At 36.8% G+C, this 18,544-nt stretch overlaps 1 protein-coding gene across 3 annotated transcripts in view; it reads left to right on the forward strand.

The window, feature by feature from the left end:
* Positions 1–18,544, forward strand: part of FSIP2 (fibrous sheath interacting protein 2) — a 98,173-nt gene that overhangs the window by 65,440 nt on the left and 14,189 nt on the right. For all 3 annotated transcript variants that reach the window (XM_045480444.1, XM_045480443.1, XM_045480442.1), the window contains one exon: positions 1,021–1,121. In XM_045480444.1, the coding sequence (XP_045336400.1) occupies positions 1,021–1,121 (101 nt within the window). The remainder of the gene's footprint in view (positions 1–1,020; positions 1,122–18,544) is intronic.

The raw sequence follows: 18,544 nt of genomic DNA on the forward strand, positions 1-18,544 counted from the left end.
GGCTAATCAAAATATTTTAAGTATCATCCTTGTAATCAGCCCATAAACTCCACCATTATCATGGGGCATAGCTCTTGTCCCTGGTATCATAACTCTGAAATGACAGCCTCAACTTCAGTGATCATAGGGGGTTGGCCATGTCCAATAATTAGTACCAAAACATGTTTTTGTAAACTTTGTATGATTTGGGATTTCCTGGTGAGACAACTCTATTGATTATCCAATTAACATGATTCATGTGTAAATACAGAAGCTGAGATGATCCAGAGAAAAAGAAAAGAAATACAACTGTGTTCAATTCAGAAGCTTAACAAGTAAATTATCTTCACACAAATTTTGATCTATTTGTTGGGAAGCTATGTGTGATTTCATGACCAGATGCAGTCTGCAGAATAGTTTTCTTGAGCCTCATATTCAGAAATGCTGGCTTTATAGGTAGCCAAAGAAATGTTATAGCATATAGCATAATTGTATATAGTAAATGTATAGCAAATTGTATATAGCAAAATTCAAAATGGATTATATGAACAATAATCTCAATATTCGCTTTTTTTTGAGATTTTAAGAAAAATCACAATAATGATATTCTCGTAAAAAATATGGTCATGAAATCACACATGACTTCCCAACAAATAAGTCAGAGTACATGTTAAGATAATTGATCTGAAAAGCATCTGAATTGAACAGAGTTATGTCTCTTTTCTTTTCCTTTTTGAAGTCGGTAAGGTATGATTTAAAATATTTGTAAAGTGCAGAAATGGAAAACTATATTCTTCAAACAATCTGAAATTTAAAATCTATTCAAACTCCCATATTATAATAGATCATCCTCACTAAGTCATTCCCCAAAAAATACATATTGGAAAGAGATCTTTTCATGAGAGTCATGGGGTTCATCCATCTTTTAAGTGATTTCTAGATATTTTTTTCATTGTAGTGTAGGCTAGAGTTTAAAATATGCCAATAAGGTGAGAAAGTACATGTCAATCTCTATGTGACAAATAGTTTTCACTTTCCCAGAAAGAAGAAAGGAATCTTACTACTGAACCAACACATCACTTCATACACAGAATTATGAGTTCATCTTCATATAACCTAGAAGATCTGATTTCATCTTCCAGGTATGTGAAATTTAAGCAATATAAAAACAGAAGTTTGAGATGAAAGTATTACTTATTGGAAGAATGAGGCCCCTGGTAAAACTATGGTTGGGCAGTATTCAGCCTTAGACTTTCCTTCATTCCTTCATATTCTTCCCACCTATAGCCTCCTACTGTGAAGACTTCCTGAGGCATTCCCCCTTCTACCTGATCCCTAATTTATAGTTACCTGGTTTGTACATTTTTTTTCTTGTATAGCAGTATTTTGGATCAAGAATTTGCATATATATATATATATATATATATATATATTTTTTTTTTTTTTTTCTTACCCTGGGAGACAGGCATAACAGTATCTGCACTATCAGCCCAAAGGGTTCCTGTTCAACTCTCTTCATGAATTAAATGTTCCAGTGTATATAACTGCCTGTAGGAATGATTCAAAGATGAAAGGGAGCAGTGTAAGGTAGACGGTTCATAGATGAAGTCTAAAAAACAATGGAGTTTGATGTAGTCCTCTAAGGATAGAAAGCATTTACATGAAAAGACAATTCAGGTTTGGACGACTATAGAGGCAAAGTCTGGAGTATGTGGCAATTATAGAGGACAGAGAAAAGTATACTGTAGATTTGAAATCTAATAACTGTATCTAGAAGAGCTCAAATTTCTTCAACATCGTTCTTAAGTTTATAAGACTATAGGAGATGCAATAGGTATAAGAAGAAAAACTTGCCTGGTTACAGTTCTTTCCACATACCATAAAGGAACTGTTTATTTTCAACACTGACACTATTTTTGTGACATCTATTCCTGGCCCATCATTGCCTCTTTTTCCTGCATAATGGTTGTTTTAAAATACACTAGTAATGCAGGCACCTCTCTACTGTTTATTTTAATGATGAAGACAGAAGGCACAGATAACATCAAATAAATGTAAATTTAGAGCAAGATGGCAGACCAAGAAACTGCAGTCCCTTATTTCCTCAGGAAGACAAACAAAAAAAACAACTACATACTGATAAAACAACTTTATACGAGCTCTGACAAGCAGTCAAATATCTGCAGCAACCAAGTGAATGTCTCATCAAGGAAAAGGCATATTCAAACCAGTAGGAAATTCCACAGATTTTTCTTTGCCTTTGCCCAGTCCTCTCTGCAATGTGACAAGACACAGTTGGGAAGAAATGGCTCAATTCTCAGTTCCCTCCCTTGGGTTGGAAAGAGCAGACTGGAACTTGTTTGCATTGTTCTGGCCTACCTGTCGGGTGCCTGAGGGAATGTTTCTGTCTCACCTAAATAGACTGAGACAGTGGCACAGTTTGGATCCATGCCTGAAATCACAGAAGGCAGCTGATGGGTGCCACAGTGCATGAAAATCACAGGGGACTGCAGATGCACCTGAGAGTAAGAGCTTACAGGCAGGGGGATGTAATGAATATTAAAGGCCCTGAGAAGAAGCATGATGGGAAGCATTCTTGGAAAATAAAATGTTTAAAAGCAGATCAGACAGAGGGAGTCTTTGAAGTTCAGCTGAGAAGATGGCAGATTAGGAGGAACCTAAGCTCATCTTGTCCCATGGATACAACTAGATAACACCCATGCCAGCCATAATTAAACCAGGAAGACTGATACAAGAAACTCCATAACTAAAGGCAAGGAAGAGGCCTCATCAATAAGGTAGAAAGGGTAAAAACATGGTGTGTGAACAAAACAGACCATGGGCTTCTGTGATAGGGAGGGAACTGGTGGCACCTAGAAGGGCAGAATACAGACTTTCACACAGGGAAGCCAACAAATGAGGAGAATGAATCTCTGTAATATTTGCCTTTGAGACTAAGAGGAGTCAAATTTCATGAGTTCTTAAAACTAGCAGGACTTAAAGTCTGGAATTTTAAAAATCAGCAGGCTTGGCTATGATAGAGCTCAGAAGGTGTTAGGAAGTGGCATCCTTGCCCTAAAAGAGACAGCATGACAAACAGCCCATGCAGATACAGCATAGAACCAGCATTTTGAAAAATTCAGGGGGCAGACAGGGGAGAGAATGATCTGCTCTTGTCAGAGCACAGCCCAGAGACACAAAGATCTTGGGTAGGCCCCTTCAGGAACAAAGGAGCTAGCAGGTGCCATTTCCCTCCCCTTCCCCCCAGCATAAACAAGGGCCACCTTCAGGAAACAACACAGCAGCTCTTACCTAACTTGCTTGCACCAAGCACCCCCCCCCATACTTCAGCAGATCCACCCTTCCCAGTCATGCTAACCTCAATCTAAGCACTGCAGGCCCCTTCCCCAGAAGACCAGCACAAACCCTGCAAATACCACATTATTTGACCTCTCAAATTTTGCAGGACCTCAGTTCCAGCAGTAGCAGGGGCAGGTCTCATTTTGCAAGCAGACCATTGCACATCTTGCTGCCCACAATAGGCAAAGACAGCCTCCGCAAACAATTGGACTGAAGGAAAAAGAGGCCAAGACTCAATAGCAGAGCACACGCAATACACATAGGAGATACTCCCTGAAATGCCAGGCCCTGGGGAACAAGGATACTGCACTGCAGGGCACTACAGGACATCTTCTCCATAAGGCTATGATTATTAAAGAGCAAGGAGTGGCTAACTTTTCTAACACATAGAAACAGACCTAGTCACATGTGACAAATTAATGACCTGGAAGACAGAGTAATGGAAATCAAGCTGTCAAAAAGAGAAGAAAGAAAATTACACAAACTGAGAATTATCTCAGGGAACTCAGTCACTGATTACTTGATACTTAAGAAAGTATTAAGTATAATAACATCTGCATTATAGAGATCTCAGAAGAAGAAAAATATAAGGGGGCAGAAAATTTATTTGAAGAAATATAGCTGAAAACTTCCCAAATTTGGGGAAAGAAACATATATCCAGATCCAAGAGTCACAGAGATTCCCCCCAAATTCAACCCAAGGAGGTCCATACCAAGACAGAGCAATTAAAATGGCAAAAACTGTGATAAAAGCATTTTAAAGCAGCAAAAGAAAAGAAGACAGTTATATACAAGGGGAAACTTCATAATGTTATCAGTGAATTTTTCAGCAGAAACTTTGCAGGCCAGAAGGAATTGGCATGATATATTCAAAATGCTGATAGGGAAACATCTGCAACCAAGAACACTCTATCCAGCAAGGCTATCATTCAGAATAGAAGGAGGAATGAAGAGTTTCTCAGACAAACAAAAACTAAAGGAACTTGTGACCACCAACCCAACCTTACAAGAAATATTAAAAAGGACACCTGGAGTGGAAAGGAAGACAATAAGTCAGACTAGGAAAAGTAAAAAACACAAAAGAAGTAAAAATAAATATTTCTGTAAAAATCAGTCAAGGGATTCAAAAATAAAAGGATATGAAATATGATACCATATATCTAAAACATGGGAGGGAAAGGAGTAAAAATTAGATTTAAACATAAGCCACCATCAACTTAATATAGACTGCTCTATACATAACATGTCCTATACAAACCTAATGGTAACCATAAATCAAAAACCAGTAATACATATGTAAAGAAAAAAGAGAAGCGTATCCAAGTGTATCACTAAAGAAAGCCAACAAACCATAAAAGAGAGCAAAAGAAGAAAGTATCAGAGAAAATATACAGAAACAACCACAAAACAAATAAAAAAGTGGCAATAAATAAGTATCAGTAATTACTCTGAATGTAAATGGACTAAATGCTCCAATCAAAACATATAGGGTGTCGGGATGAATTTAAAAATAAGACCCATCTATATGCTGCCTACAAGACACTTCAAAAAAAGACATCAGTAGACTGAAAGTGAGGGGATGGAGAAACACCTGTCATGCAAATGGATGCCAAAAGAAACCTGGGGTAGCAATACTTATAGTTGACAAAGTAGACTTTAAAACAAAGACAACAAGAGACAAAGACATTATAAAATAAGAAAGGCAACAATCCAACAAGAGGATATAACAATTGTAAATATTTATACGCCCAACATGAAAACACTCAAATACATAAAACAGTTAATAACAAACATAAAAGAGATAACTGATAGTAAGATAATAATAGTAAGGGACTTTAACACCCCACTTACATAAGTGGACAGAGCATCCAAACCAAAAAGCAGTGAGGAAACAATAGCTTTGAATAACACACTGGACCAGATGGATTTAACAGATATATTCAGAACATTCCATCCTAAAACAGCAAAATAATACACATTCCTTTCAAGTATACACAGAGCATTTTCCAGAATATATTATCACACATTAGGCCACAAAACAAGGGTCAACAAATTAAAAAAAAACCAAAGTCATACCATGCATCTTTTCTGACCACAACACTATGAAACACTATGAAACACAAGACAAAAATCTAGAAAGACCACAAATATGGAAGTTAAATAATATGCTATTAAACAATGAATGGGTGAACCAAGAAATCAAAGAAGAAATTACAAATTACATGGAAACAAATGAAAATGAAGACAAAATGGTCCAAAAATTTGGGATGCAGCAAAAGTAGTTCTAACAGGGAAGTTGGTCACAACACAGACCTCCCTTAAGAAACAAGGAAAATCTCAAATAAACAACCTAACCTTAACAGAAGGAAGGAAATAATAAAGTTTAGAGCCAAAATAAATGATATAGAACAAAGAAAGAAATAAAGAAGGAAAGAGAGAGAGAGAAAGAGAGAGAGAAGAAAGAAAGAAAAAGAAAGAAAGAAGTAGGAGGAGAGAAGATGGCAGAAAGAAAGAAGTAGGAGCACACGGGGCTCACCGTGTCCTGCTGATCACTTAGATTCCACCCAGATCTGCCTAAATAACCTAGAAAACTGCCAGAAGACTAGCAGAACGGACTCTCCAGAGCCAAACGTAGACAAGAGGCCCACGGAAGAGGCTAGGAAGGGCGGAGGTGGTGTGCTCTACACAGACTGGTGGGAGAGAGCTGGGGTGGGGGTGGGGGTGGATGGGCAGCCCGCCAGGCAAGGCAGAGCCCCCAAGTCTGACTTGCAAAGTGGAAGGGCCAGACGGAGTGAGTTCTGACAGCCAGTGGGACTTAACATCTGGAATGTTATAAGTCAACAGCTCTGCTCGGAGAGCGGGAGAGTGAAAGGACACCAGGAGGGAGAGGTGTTGAGCCCTGGAAGACAGAGCTCAGCTCCACAGGGAACAAAGGCGCTGGCCAGCGCCATCTCCCTTGCCCATCTCCCTCACCCATCCCCCAGGCAAAATCCTAAAGGGAACCAGTTCCCATCACCAAACTTGCTTGCACTTCACAAACACCCAACGCTGTACTTCTGTGGATCTATCCCTCTGACTGGTCGGCCTCCCTCCCTGGTGCTGCGGGGCCTCTCCCGCAGGGGACCACCGATGGCAAAGCGAGCTAACCTAACCCTCCCGCCCCTGTGCACCTTGCGGATCCATTCCGGCTAATACGCCAGACCCCATGAAAGCAGCACCACAAGCCTGGCAGTGTGCAAGTAGCCCAGACAGGGGACACAGCACTCCACAGTAAGTCCTGCCCCTGGGAGAGGGAAAGATAAGGTACACACCAGTCTGACTGTGTCCCCAAGGCTGGGCTGGGGACAGACATCAGGTCTGACTGCAGCCCCACCCACCAAGGCAAGTTACTCCAGAGAGCACAGAGGAAGTGCCCTGCAGTTCCACGCCACCCCAGGGACTATCCAAAATGACAAAATGGAAGAATTCTCTTCAAAAGAAACTGCTGGAAGTAGCAACAGCTAATGAATTGATCAAAAACAATTTAAGCAATATAACAGAACAAGAATTTAGAATGATAGTCATAAAATTAATGGCTGGGCTTGAAAAAAGTATAGAGGACAGCAGAGAATCTATTGCTACAGAGATCAAAGGTCTAAGAAATAGTCATGAGGAGTTAAAAAATGTTATAAATGAGGTGCAAAATAAAATGGAGGTGACCACAGCTCGGATTGAAGAGGCAGAGGAGAGAATAGGTGAATTAGGAGATAAAATTATGGGAAAAGAAGGGGCTGAAAAAAAGATAAAAAAATCCAGGAGTATGAGGGGAGAATTAGAGAACTAAGTGATGCAGTGAAACGGAACAATATCCATATAATAGGAATTCCAGAAGAGGAAGAGAGAGAAAGAGGCTGAAGATGTACTTGAACAAATCATAGCTGAGAACTTCCCTGATCTGGGGAAGGAAAAAGGCATTGAAATCCAAGAGGCACAGAGAACTCCGTTAAGATGTAACTTGAATCGATTTTCTTCTCCACATATCATAGTGAAACTGGCAAAATACAAAGATAAAGAGAAAATTCTGAAAGCAGCTAGGAATAAACACGCTCTAACATATAAAGGGAGACCAATAAGACTAGTGGCAGACCTATCTACTGAAACTTGGCAGGCCAGAAAGGAATGGCAGGAAATCTTCAACGTGATGAACAGAAAAAAATATGTAGCCGAGAATCCTTTATCCAGCAAGTCTGTCATTTAGAATAGAAGGAGAGATAAAAGTCTTCCAAAACAAACAAAAACTGAAAGAATTCATCACCACTAAACCAGCCCTACAAAAGATCCTAAGCTGGATTCTGTGAGTGAAATGTTGCAAGGACCACAAAGTACCAGAGACATCACTACAAGCATGAAACCTACAGACATCACAATGACTCTAAACCCATATCTTTCAATATAACACTGAATGTAAATGAACTAAATGCACCAACCAAAAGACATAGGGTATCAGAATGGATAAAAAAACAAGACCCATCTATTTGCTGTCTACAAGAGACTCATTTTAGACCTGAGGACACCTTCAGATTGAGAGTGAGGGGATGGAGAACTATTTATCATGCCACTGGAAGTCAAAAGAAAGCTGGAGTAGCCATACTTATATCAGACAAACTGGACTTTAAATTAAAGGCTGTAACAAGAGATGAAGAAGGGCATTATATAATAATCACAGGGTCTATCCATCAGGAAGAGTTAACAATTATAAATGTCTATGCACTGAATACAGGAGCCCCCAGATATGTAAAACAATCACAAATGTAAACAATCTTATTGATAAGAATGTGGTAATTAAAGGGGACATTAATACTCCACTTACAACAATGGACAGATCATTTAGACACAGGTTCAATAAAGAAACAAGGCCCCTGAACAATACAATGGATCAGATGGACTTAACAGATATATTTAAAACTCTGAATCCCAAAGCAACAGAATATACTTTCTTCTCAAGAGCATATGGAACATTCTCCAAGACAGATCACATATTGGGTCACAAAAAGCCCTTCGTAAGTATAAAAGAATGAGATCATACCATGCATACTTTCAGACCACAATTCTATGAAGCTTGAAATCAACCACAGGAAAAAGTCTGGAAAACCTCCAAAAGCGTGGAGGTTAAAGAACACCCTACTAAAGAATGAATGGGTCAACCAGGCAATTAGAGAAGAAATGAAAAAATATACAGAAACAAATGAAAATGAATATACAGCAATCCAAATGCTTTGGGATGCAGCGAAGGCAGTCCTGAGAGGAAAATACATTGCAATCCAGGCCTATCTCAAGAAACAAGAAAAATCCCAAATACAAAATCTAACAGCACACCTAAAGGAAATAGAAGCAGAACAGCAAAGATACCCTAAACCCAGCAGAAGAAGAAAGATAATAAAGATCAGAGCAGAAATAAACAATATAGAATCTAAACAAAATGTAGAGCAGATCAATGAAACCAAGAGTTGGTTTTTTGAAAAAATAAACAAAATTGATAAACCTCTAGCCAGGCTTCTCAAAAAGAAAAGGGAGATGACCCAAATAGATGAAATCATGAATGAAAATGGAATTATTACAACCAACCGCTCAGAAATACAAGCAATAATCAGGGAATACTATGAAAAATTATATGACAACAAACTGGACCACCTGGAAGAAATGGACAAATTCCTAAGCAACCACACACTTCCAAAACTCAAACAGGAAGAAATAGAAAACAAACAGACCCATAACCAGGGAAGAAATTGAATCAGATATCAAAAACCTCCCAACAAATGAGTCCAGGACCAGATGGCTTCCCAGGGGAATTCTACCAGACATTTAAAGCAGAGATAATACCTATCCTTCTCAAGCTGTTCCAAAAAATAGAAAGGGAAGGAAAACTTCCAGACTCATTCTATGAAGCCAGTATTACTTTGATTCCTAAACCAGACAGAGACCCAGTAAAAGAAGAGAACTACAGACCAATATCCCTGATGAATATGGATGCAAAAATTCTCAATAAGATACTAGCAAATCGAATTCAACAGCATATAAAAAGAATTATACACCATGATCAAGTGGGATTTATTCCTGGGCTGTAGGGCTGGTTCAACATTCGCAAATCAATCAACGTGATACATCACATTAATAAAAGAAAAGATAAGAACCATATGATCCTGTCAATCGATGCAGAAAAGGCCTTGGACAAAATCCAGCACCCTTTCTTAATAAAATCCCTCGAGAAAGTCGGGATAGAAGGAACATACTTAAACATCATAAAAGCCATTTATGAAAAGGCCACAGCCAATATCATCCTCAATGGGGAAAACTGAGAGCTTTTTCCCTGAGATCAGGATCACGACAGGGATGTCCACTCTTACCACTGTTGTTTAACATAGTGTTGGGAGTTCTAGCATCAGCAATCAGACAATAAAAGGAAATCAAAGGCATCAAAATTGGCAACGATGAAGTTAAGCTTTCACTTTTTGCAGATGACATGATATTTTACATGGAAAACCTGATAGACTCCACCAAAAGTCTGCTAGACTGATACATGAATTCAGCAAAGTCACAGGATACAAAATTAATGTACAGAAATCAGTTTCATTCTTATACATTAATAATGAAACAACAGAAAGACAAATAAAGAAACTTATCCCATTCACAATTGCACCAGGAAGCATAAAATACCTAGCGATAAACCTAACCAAAGATGTGAAAGATCTGTAAGCTGAAAACTATACAAAGTTTATGAAGGAAATTGAAGAAGATATAAAGAAATGGAAAAACATTCTATACTCATGGATTGGAAGAATAAGTACTGTTAAAATGTCAATATTACCCAAAGCAATCTACACATTCAATGCAATCCCAATCAAAATTGCACCAGCATTCTTCTCGAAGTTAGAACAGGCAATCCTAAAATTTATATGGAACCACAAAAGAACCCAAGTAGCGAAAGTAATTTTGAAGAAGACCAAAGTAGGAGGCATCACAATCCCAGACTTTAACCTCTACTACAAAGCTGTAATCATCAAGACAGCATGGTATTGGCACAAAAACAGACACATAGACCAATGGAATAGCATAGAAACCCCAGAACTAGACCCACAAACGTATGGCCAACTAATCTTTGACAAAGCAGGAAAGAATATCCAATGGACAAAAGACAGTCTCTTTAACAAATGGTGCTAGGAGAACTGGACATTAACATGCAGAAGGATGAAACTAGATCACTTTCTTACACCATTCAATAAACTCAATGGAGTTTGCATTCAATAAACTCAAAATGGATAAAGGACCTGAATGAGAGACAGGAAACCACCAAAACCCTAGAGGAGAAAGCAGGAGAAAACCTCTGTGACCTCAGCCGCAGCAATTTCTTACTTGACACATCTCCAAAGGCAAGGGAATTAAAAGCAAAAATGAACTACTGGGACCTTATGAAGATAAAAAGCTTCTGCACTGCAAAGGAAACAATCAACAAAACTAAAAGGCAACCAATGGAATGGAAAAAGATATTTGCAAATGACATATCGAACAAAGGGCTAGTATCCAAAATCTATAAAGAGCACACCAAACTCCACACCCAAAAAACAAATAATCCAGTGAAGAAATGGGCAGAAAACATGAATAGACACTTCTCTAAAGAAGACATCCAGATGGCCAACAGGCACATGAAAAGATGCTCAACCTCACTCCTTATCAGGGAAATACAAATCAAAACCACACTGAGATATCACCTCATGTCTGTCAGAGTGGCTAAAATGAACAAATCAGGAGAACTATAGATGCTGGCGAGGATGTGAAGATATGGGAACCGTCTTGCACTGTTGCTGGGAATGCAAACTGGTGCAGCTGCTCTGGAAAACAGTTGTGAGGTTCCTCAAAAAATTAGAAATAGATCTACCCTATGACCCAGCAATAGCACTGCTAGGAATTTACCCAAGGGATACAGGAGTGCTGATGCATTGGGGCACTTGTACCCCAATGTTTATATCAGCACTTTCAACAATAGCCAAATTATGGAAAGAGCCTAAATGTCCATCAACCGATGAATGGATAAAGAAATTGTGGTTTATATACACAATGGAATACTACGTGGCAATGAGAAAGAATGAAATATGGTCTTATGTGGATCCTAAGAAACTTAACAGAAGACCATGGGGGAGGGGAATGGAAAAAAAAAGAGGTTAGAGAGGGAGGGGGCCAAAACATAAGAGACTCTTAAAAACTGAGAACAAACTGAGGGTTGATGGGGGGTGTGGGAGGGAGGGGAGGGTGGGTGATAAGTATTGAGGAGGGCACCTGTTGGAATGAGCACTGGGTGTTGTATGGAAACCAATTTGAGAATAAATTTCATATTTAAAAGAAAGAAAGAAAGAAAGAAAGAAAGAAAGAAAGAAAGAAAGAAAGAAAAGAAAAGAAAAGAAAAGAAAGAAAAAAGAGTAGTTCAATGAAACCAGGAGCTTGTTCTTTGTAAAGATCAACAGGAGTGCCTTGATGGCTCAGTTGGTTAAGCATCTGACTTCAGCTCAGGTCATGATATTGTGGTCCATGATTTCAAGTCACACATCAGTCTGTGCTGACAGCTCAGAGCTTGGAGCCTGCTTTAGGTTCTGTCTCCCTCTCTCACTGCCCCTCTCCCACTCACACTCTGTCTCTCTCTTTCAAAAATAAATATATATTTTTAAAAAAAGAAAAGATCATAACCTCTAGGAAGTTTCATTTAAAAAAAGATATCCCAAAGAAACAAAATTAATAATGAAAGAGGAAAAATAACAACCAACACTATAGAAATACAAACAATTTTAACAGAATATTATGAAAACCTAAATGCCAAAAACTTGGACAACTTAGAAGAAATGGATAAATTCCTAGAAACATATAGCCTACCAAAACTAAAGCAGGAAGAAATAGAAAATTTGAACAGACCAATCACTAGCAATGAAACTGAATCAGTAATAAAATAAAAAAAAAAAAAACAAAAAACCTCCCCCAAACAAAAACCCAGGACCAGGTAGCTTCACAGGCAAATTCTACAAACATTTAAGAAGCGTTAATACACATTCTTGTTAAACTATTCCAAAAAATAGAAGAGGAAGGTAAACATCCAAATTCATTCCATGAGGCCAGTATCAGCCTGATACTAAAACCAGATAAAGACACCATAATGAAAGGAACTACAGGCTAATATCTCTCATGAATAGTGATGTAAAAGAAAATACAAGCAAAATAAATCCAACAATAATGTAAAAAATCATATACCACAATCAAGTGGAATTTATTCCTAGGACGCAAGGGTGGTTTAATATGCACAAAGCCATCAACATGATACATCACATCAATAAGAGAAAGGATAAGAACCATATGATCACTTCAATCAATACAGAAAGAGCATTTGACAAAGTACAACACACATTCATGATAAAAACTCTGCATAGTAGGTCTAGGTGGAACATATCTCAACATAATAAAGGCCTTATATGAAAAACCCACAGCCAACATCATACTCAATGGTGCAAAACTGGGTGTTTCCCCCTAAGGTCAGGAATAAGACAAACATATCCACTCTTTCATTTTTATTCAACAAATTACTGGAAGTCCTAGCCATAGCAATTAGACAACAAGAAGAGATATAAGGAGTCCAAATTGGTAAGGAAGAAGTAAAACTGTCATTATTTGCAGATGGCATGATCCTATAAATAGAAAACCATCAAAACTCCACCAAGAAAAGACTAGAACTGATAAATGAATTCAGTAAAGTTGCAGGATTCAAAATCAATGTGAAGAAATATGTTGCATTCCTATATACTAATAATGAAGCAGCAGAAAATGAAATTAAGAAAACAATCCCATTTACAACTGCACCAAAAACAATAATATATCTTGGAATAAACTTAACCAAAGAAGTGAAAGACCTATACTCTGAAAACTATAAAACACTGATGAAAGAAATTTAAGGTAATGCAAAGAAGTGGAAAAGAATTCCATACTCATGGGTTGAAAGAACAAATATTGTTAGAATGTCTGGGCTACCCAAAACAATCTACAAATTTAATTCAATCCCTATCAAAACACCACCATCATTTTTCACAGAGCTAAAACAAACCATCCTAAAATTTGTACGGAGCCACAAAAGACTTCAAATTGCCAAAGCAATACTGAAAAAGAAAAACAAAACTGAAGATATCACAATTCCAGATTTCAAGTTATGTTGCAAAATGGTAGTAATTAAAACAGTATGTTACTGACATAAAAATGCATACATAGATCAACAGAATAGAGCAGAAAACCCAGAAATAAACCTGCAATTGTATGATTAATCTTTGACAAAGTAAAAATGAATATCCAATGGGAAAAAACACAGTCTGTTCAACAAATAGTGTTGGGAAAATTGGACAGCAACATGCAAAAGAAAGAAACTGAACAACTTTCTGTCACCATACACAAAAATAAGCCCAAAATGGATTAAAGTCCTAAATGTGAGACCTGAAACCATAAAAATCCTTGAAGAGAGGACAGGCAGTAATCTTTCTGACATTGGCGATAGCAACCTTTTTCTAGATATGTCTTCTGAGGCAAGGGAAATAAAAGCAAAAATAAATATTGTGTCTACATCAAAATAAAACATTTTTGGACAGCAAAAGAAACAACCAAAAAAACTAAACGGAAACCTACTGAATGGGAGAAGATATTTGCAAATGCCATGTCAGATAATGGACCAGTATCCAAAATATATAAAGAACTTATAAAACTCAACAGCCAAAAACAAATAAATAAGCAAATTAAAAATGGGCAGAAGACATGAACACTTATTTCTCCAAAGAAGACATACCGAAGGCCAACAGACACATGAAAAGCTCAACATTACTTATCATCAGGGAAATGCAAATAAAAACCTCAATGAGATATCACCTTACACCTGCCAGAATGGCTATAATTAAAAACACAAGAAACAAGTGTTGGTGAGGATGTGGATAAAAAGGAACCCTCTTGCACTGTTGGTGGGAATGCAAATTGGTGCAGCCATTGTAGAAAACTGTATGGAGGTTACTCAAAAAATTAAAAATAGAACTACCCTACAATCCAGGAACTGAACTACTGGGTATTTACCCAAAAAATACAAAAACACTAATTCAAAGGAAACATGCACCCCTATGTTTATTGCAGTATTGTTTACAGTAGCCAAACTGTGGAAGCAGCCCAAGTATCCACTGATAGATGAGTGGATAAAAAAAAGGTGGTGTGTGTGTGTGTGTGTGTGTACACACACACACACACACACACTCACACATATATATATACACACACACACACATATATACACACATATATATACACATATACACACACGTGTGTGTATATTTATATATATATACACATATATATGTATATATACACACATATATTATTCAGCCATAAAAAAGAATGGAATCTTGCCATTTGCAATAAAATGAACAGGGGTGCCTGGCTGGCTCAATTGTTAGAGCATACAACTCTTGATCTCAGGTTTGTGAGTTTGAGCCCCATTTCGGTCTAGAGCTTATTAAAAAAAAAAAAAGACACATACAATAACATTAACGGAACTAGAAAGTACGATGCTGAACAAAATAAGCCAGTCAGAGAAAGACAAATACCATATTATCTCGCTCACCTCTGTAACTTAAGAAGCAAAACCAATAAGCAAAGGGGAAAAAAAGAGAGAGAGAGAGAGAGACAAACCAAGAAATACCCTTAACTATAGAGAACAAACCAATGGTTACCAAAAGGGATAATATGGGATGACGATTAAAGAGTACATTTATCATGATGAAACAAAATAAAATAAAATTATTTTTCAAAATAAGCAAAAATAAACCAAAAACAAAAACAAAACCAGATCAGACAAATTGAAAAAAGAAAGCATATACATAGGACCAAAAGGATGTATGCTGAGAAAAGATATAAAATCTTAAGGTTCTGCCTCAGATTGTTCTCAAGGTTGAGTCCTGTTAATTAGTAAAGGGCTTCCACACCAATCTCTAAAAACTGGGAGAGGTAGTTGTTTCTTCAAATGCCTAAATTTCAACATAAGTTCACTATACATGCAAAGAAACATGGAAAGAGGTCCCATTTAAAGAAACTAAACAAATGTCCAGAAAATGTCCATGAAGAAGCACACAATTGGACATATACAACAGACTTTAAAATAACTATCTTAAATATGTTCAAAAGTTACAGGAAAACACAAAGAACTAAAGAAAATTGGGAAGTATATGAGCAATATGAGAATAAAAAAAAAAACAGAAATATAACTTATAAAAAAGAATCAAAGAGAAGTTTTGGAGCTGAAAAGTATAACTGAATTTAAATTTCACTAGATGGGTTTAAGAGCAGACTCAGACAGAAGAGAACATGAACACAAGTCATTTGAAATTGTGGAATCTGGGGAGCAAAAAAAGATAGACTAAAGTGAACAGAACTTGAGGAACCTATGGGATACCATCAAACATATCAATATATATATCACGGGATTTCCAGAAGAAGGAGAGAAAAGGGCAGGGTGATTATTTGAGGAAATGATCTTTAAAACCTCCCCATATTTGCAAAATGTCATGAGTATACAAATACAATAAGCTTAATGAACTCCAAGTAGCATAGATATACAGAGACGAAACCAAGACATATTGAAATCAAAGTGTCAAGAGCCAAAGATAAAAAGGGAATCCTGAAAGCATCAAGAGAGAAATGACTTGTCATCGTCTATAAGAAATCCCCACAGAACACTCAGGGAAATTTTCAGAAGAAAGCTTGCAAGTCAAAAGGCAGTGAATGATATATTTAAAGGCCTGAAAGAAAGAAAAATATCAAATGAAAACTCTCTAACTAGCAAAAATACTCTTCATAAATTAAAGAGAAATAAAGACATTATAAGATAAAAAGACAAAAACAAGAATTTTATTACCACCAGACACGGTACAGAAGAAATCCTAAAAGAAGTCCTTCAAGTTGAAAGTAAGAGATGCTAAACAGTGACTCAAAGCCATATAAAAATATAAAATTCTCTAGCAAAGGTAAATACATGGACATATATGTAAAAACCAGTATTATCATTTTGCTTAATAACTCTACTCTTTATTTTCTACAAGATTTAAAAGATAAATACAAAAATAAGTATAAACCTCTGCAGATGGGTACAAAAGATATAAAGACATTACTGGGGACATCAAAAACATGAAGGAAAGGGGGTTAATCTAAAAGGAGTAGAGTTTTGTATGCAATTGAAGTTAAACTGGTGTCAATTTGTCATCATTTTACGATTCTGTATGTAATCCCTATGCTAACAACAAAGAAGATATCTATAGACTATTCCTGAAATAAAATGCAAAGGGAACCAACTGTGTATCTGCAAAATATCAACTACCACAAAGGAAGGCAGCAGTGAAGGAAATGAGGGATAAAAAAGCTATAAGACATACATACAGAAAAAAACTAACCAAATGACAAAAGTAGTGCTTCCCTATCAGTAATTTAGTATAAATGGACTAAACGCTTTAAAAAAACACAGATTAATAGAAGGAACTTCAAAAAGAATATCCAACTACAGACAGTCTCCAACTTATGATGGTGCAACTTATGATTTTTTGACTTGCTGATAGTGCAAAAGTAATACCCATTCCGTAAAAACTTGTACTTTGAATTTTGAATTTTGAGCTCTTCTCAGGCTAGCAATACACTGTACAATACTCTCTTGTGATACTGGGAAGAAGCAGTGAGCCATAACTCCCAGTCACCCACACAATCATGAGGGTAAACAACCAATATATGAACAGCTATTCTGTACACATATAATCATTCTGTTTTTCACTTTCAGTTAAGTACTCAATAAATTAAAAGAAATATTTAACACTCTATTATAAAATATGCATTGTGTTAGACGATTTTGCCCAACTGTATACTAATGTTTTTTCAGCATGTTTAAGGTAGACTAGGCTAATCTATGATGTTCAGTAGTTTGAGTATATTAAATGCATTTTTTATTTATGATATTTTCAACTTATAATGGGTTTTTCAGGACTAACCCCTTCATAAGTCAAAGAAGATCTGTATATATTGTTTATAAGAGACTCACTTTAGAAATAAAGATACACACAGGTAGGAAAAGATACCCCAAGCAAAGACAAACCGAATGAGTGCAAGGTTAGCTATACCAATATCAAACAAAATAGACTTTAAGTGAAAAACAAGAGACAACATTATTATAATGATAAAAGGGTTCATTCAATAAGAAGACATAACTAATATAAACATATACGAAACAAACTTGAGAGTTCCAAAATAGATGAAGCAAACACTGACAAATTTGAAGAGAGAAACAACAGTAATAGAGGACTTTAATAGACTACTTTCAATAGTGGACAGAACATCCAGATGGAATATATGGAGGACTAAAACAACACTATAGATCCGTTGGAACTAGCAGACCTATACAGAACACTCCACCCAACAACAGCAGAATGCATATTTTTCTCAAGTGTACATGGAACATTATCCAGCATAGAACATAGGCTGGGTGATCAGGATACCACATATAGATCACAAAACAAGTGTTCATAAATTGTAAAATATTAAAATTATACACTGTATCCTTTCAATCACAATGGAATGGATTTAGAATTTAATAGCAACAGGAGAACTGGAAAATTTATTTTTGAGACAGTGAGACACAGAGTGTGAGTCGGGGAGGGGCAGAGAGAGAGGGGAAACACAGAATCCAAAGCAGGCTCCAGGCTCTGAGCTGTCAGCACAGAGCCGGATGCGGGGCTGGAACTCACGAACTGTGAGATCATGACCTGAGTGGAAGTTGGATGCTTAACCGATTGAGCCACCCAGGTGCCCAAAACAATACATTCTTAAACAACCAATGGGTCAAAGAAGAAATCACTCAGGAAATTAGAAAATACTTGAGACAAATGAAAATGAAAACAATATACTAAAACTTATGGGATAGAGTGAAAGTAGTTCTAAGAGGGAAATTTATAGGTGTAAATTCATTAATAAAGATCTTATAACAATAACTTACCTTTATATCTTAAATAAAAGAAGAAAAACAAGCTAAAGTCAAAACTAGGATAAGGAAGAAAATAATGCAAAGCAGAGATAAGCAAAATACAAAATAGAAAAACAATAGAGAAAATCAGTGAAACCTAGAGTTAGTTCC

This window comes from Leopardus geoffroyi, chromosome C1, assembly GCF_018350155.1.
Source record: "Leopardus geoffroyi isolate Oge1 chromosome C1, O.geoffroyi_Oge1_pat1.0, whole genome shotgun sequence".
Classification (NCBI taxonomy): domain Eukaryota; kingdom Metazoa; phylum Chordata; class Mammalia; order Carnivora; family Felidae; genus Leopardus; species Leopardus geoffroyi.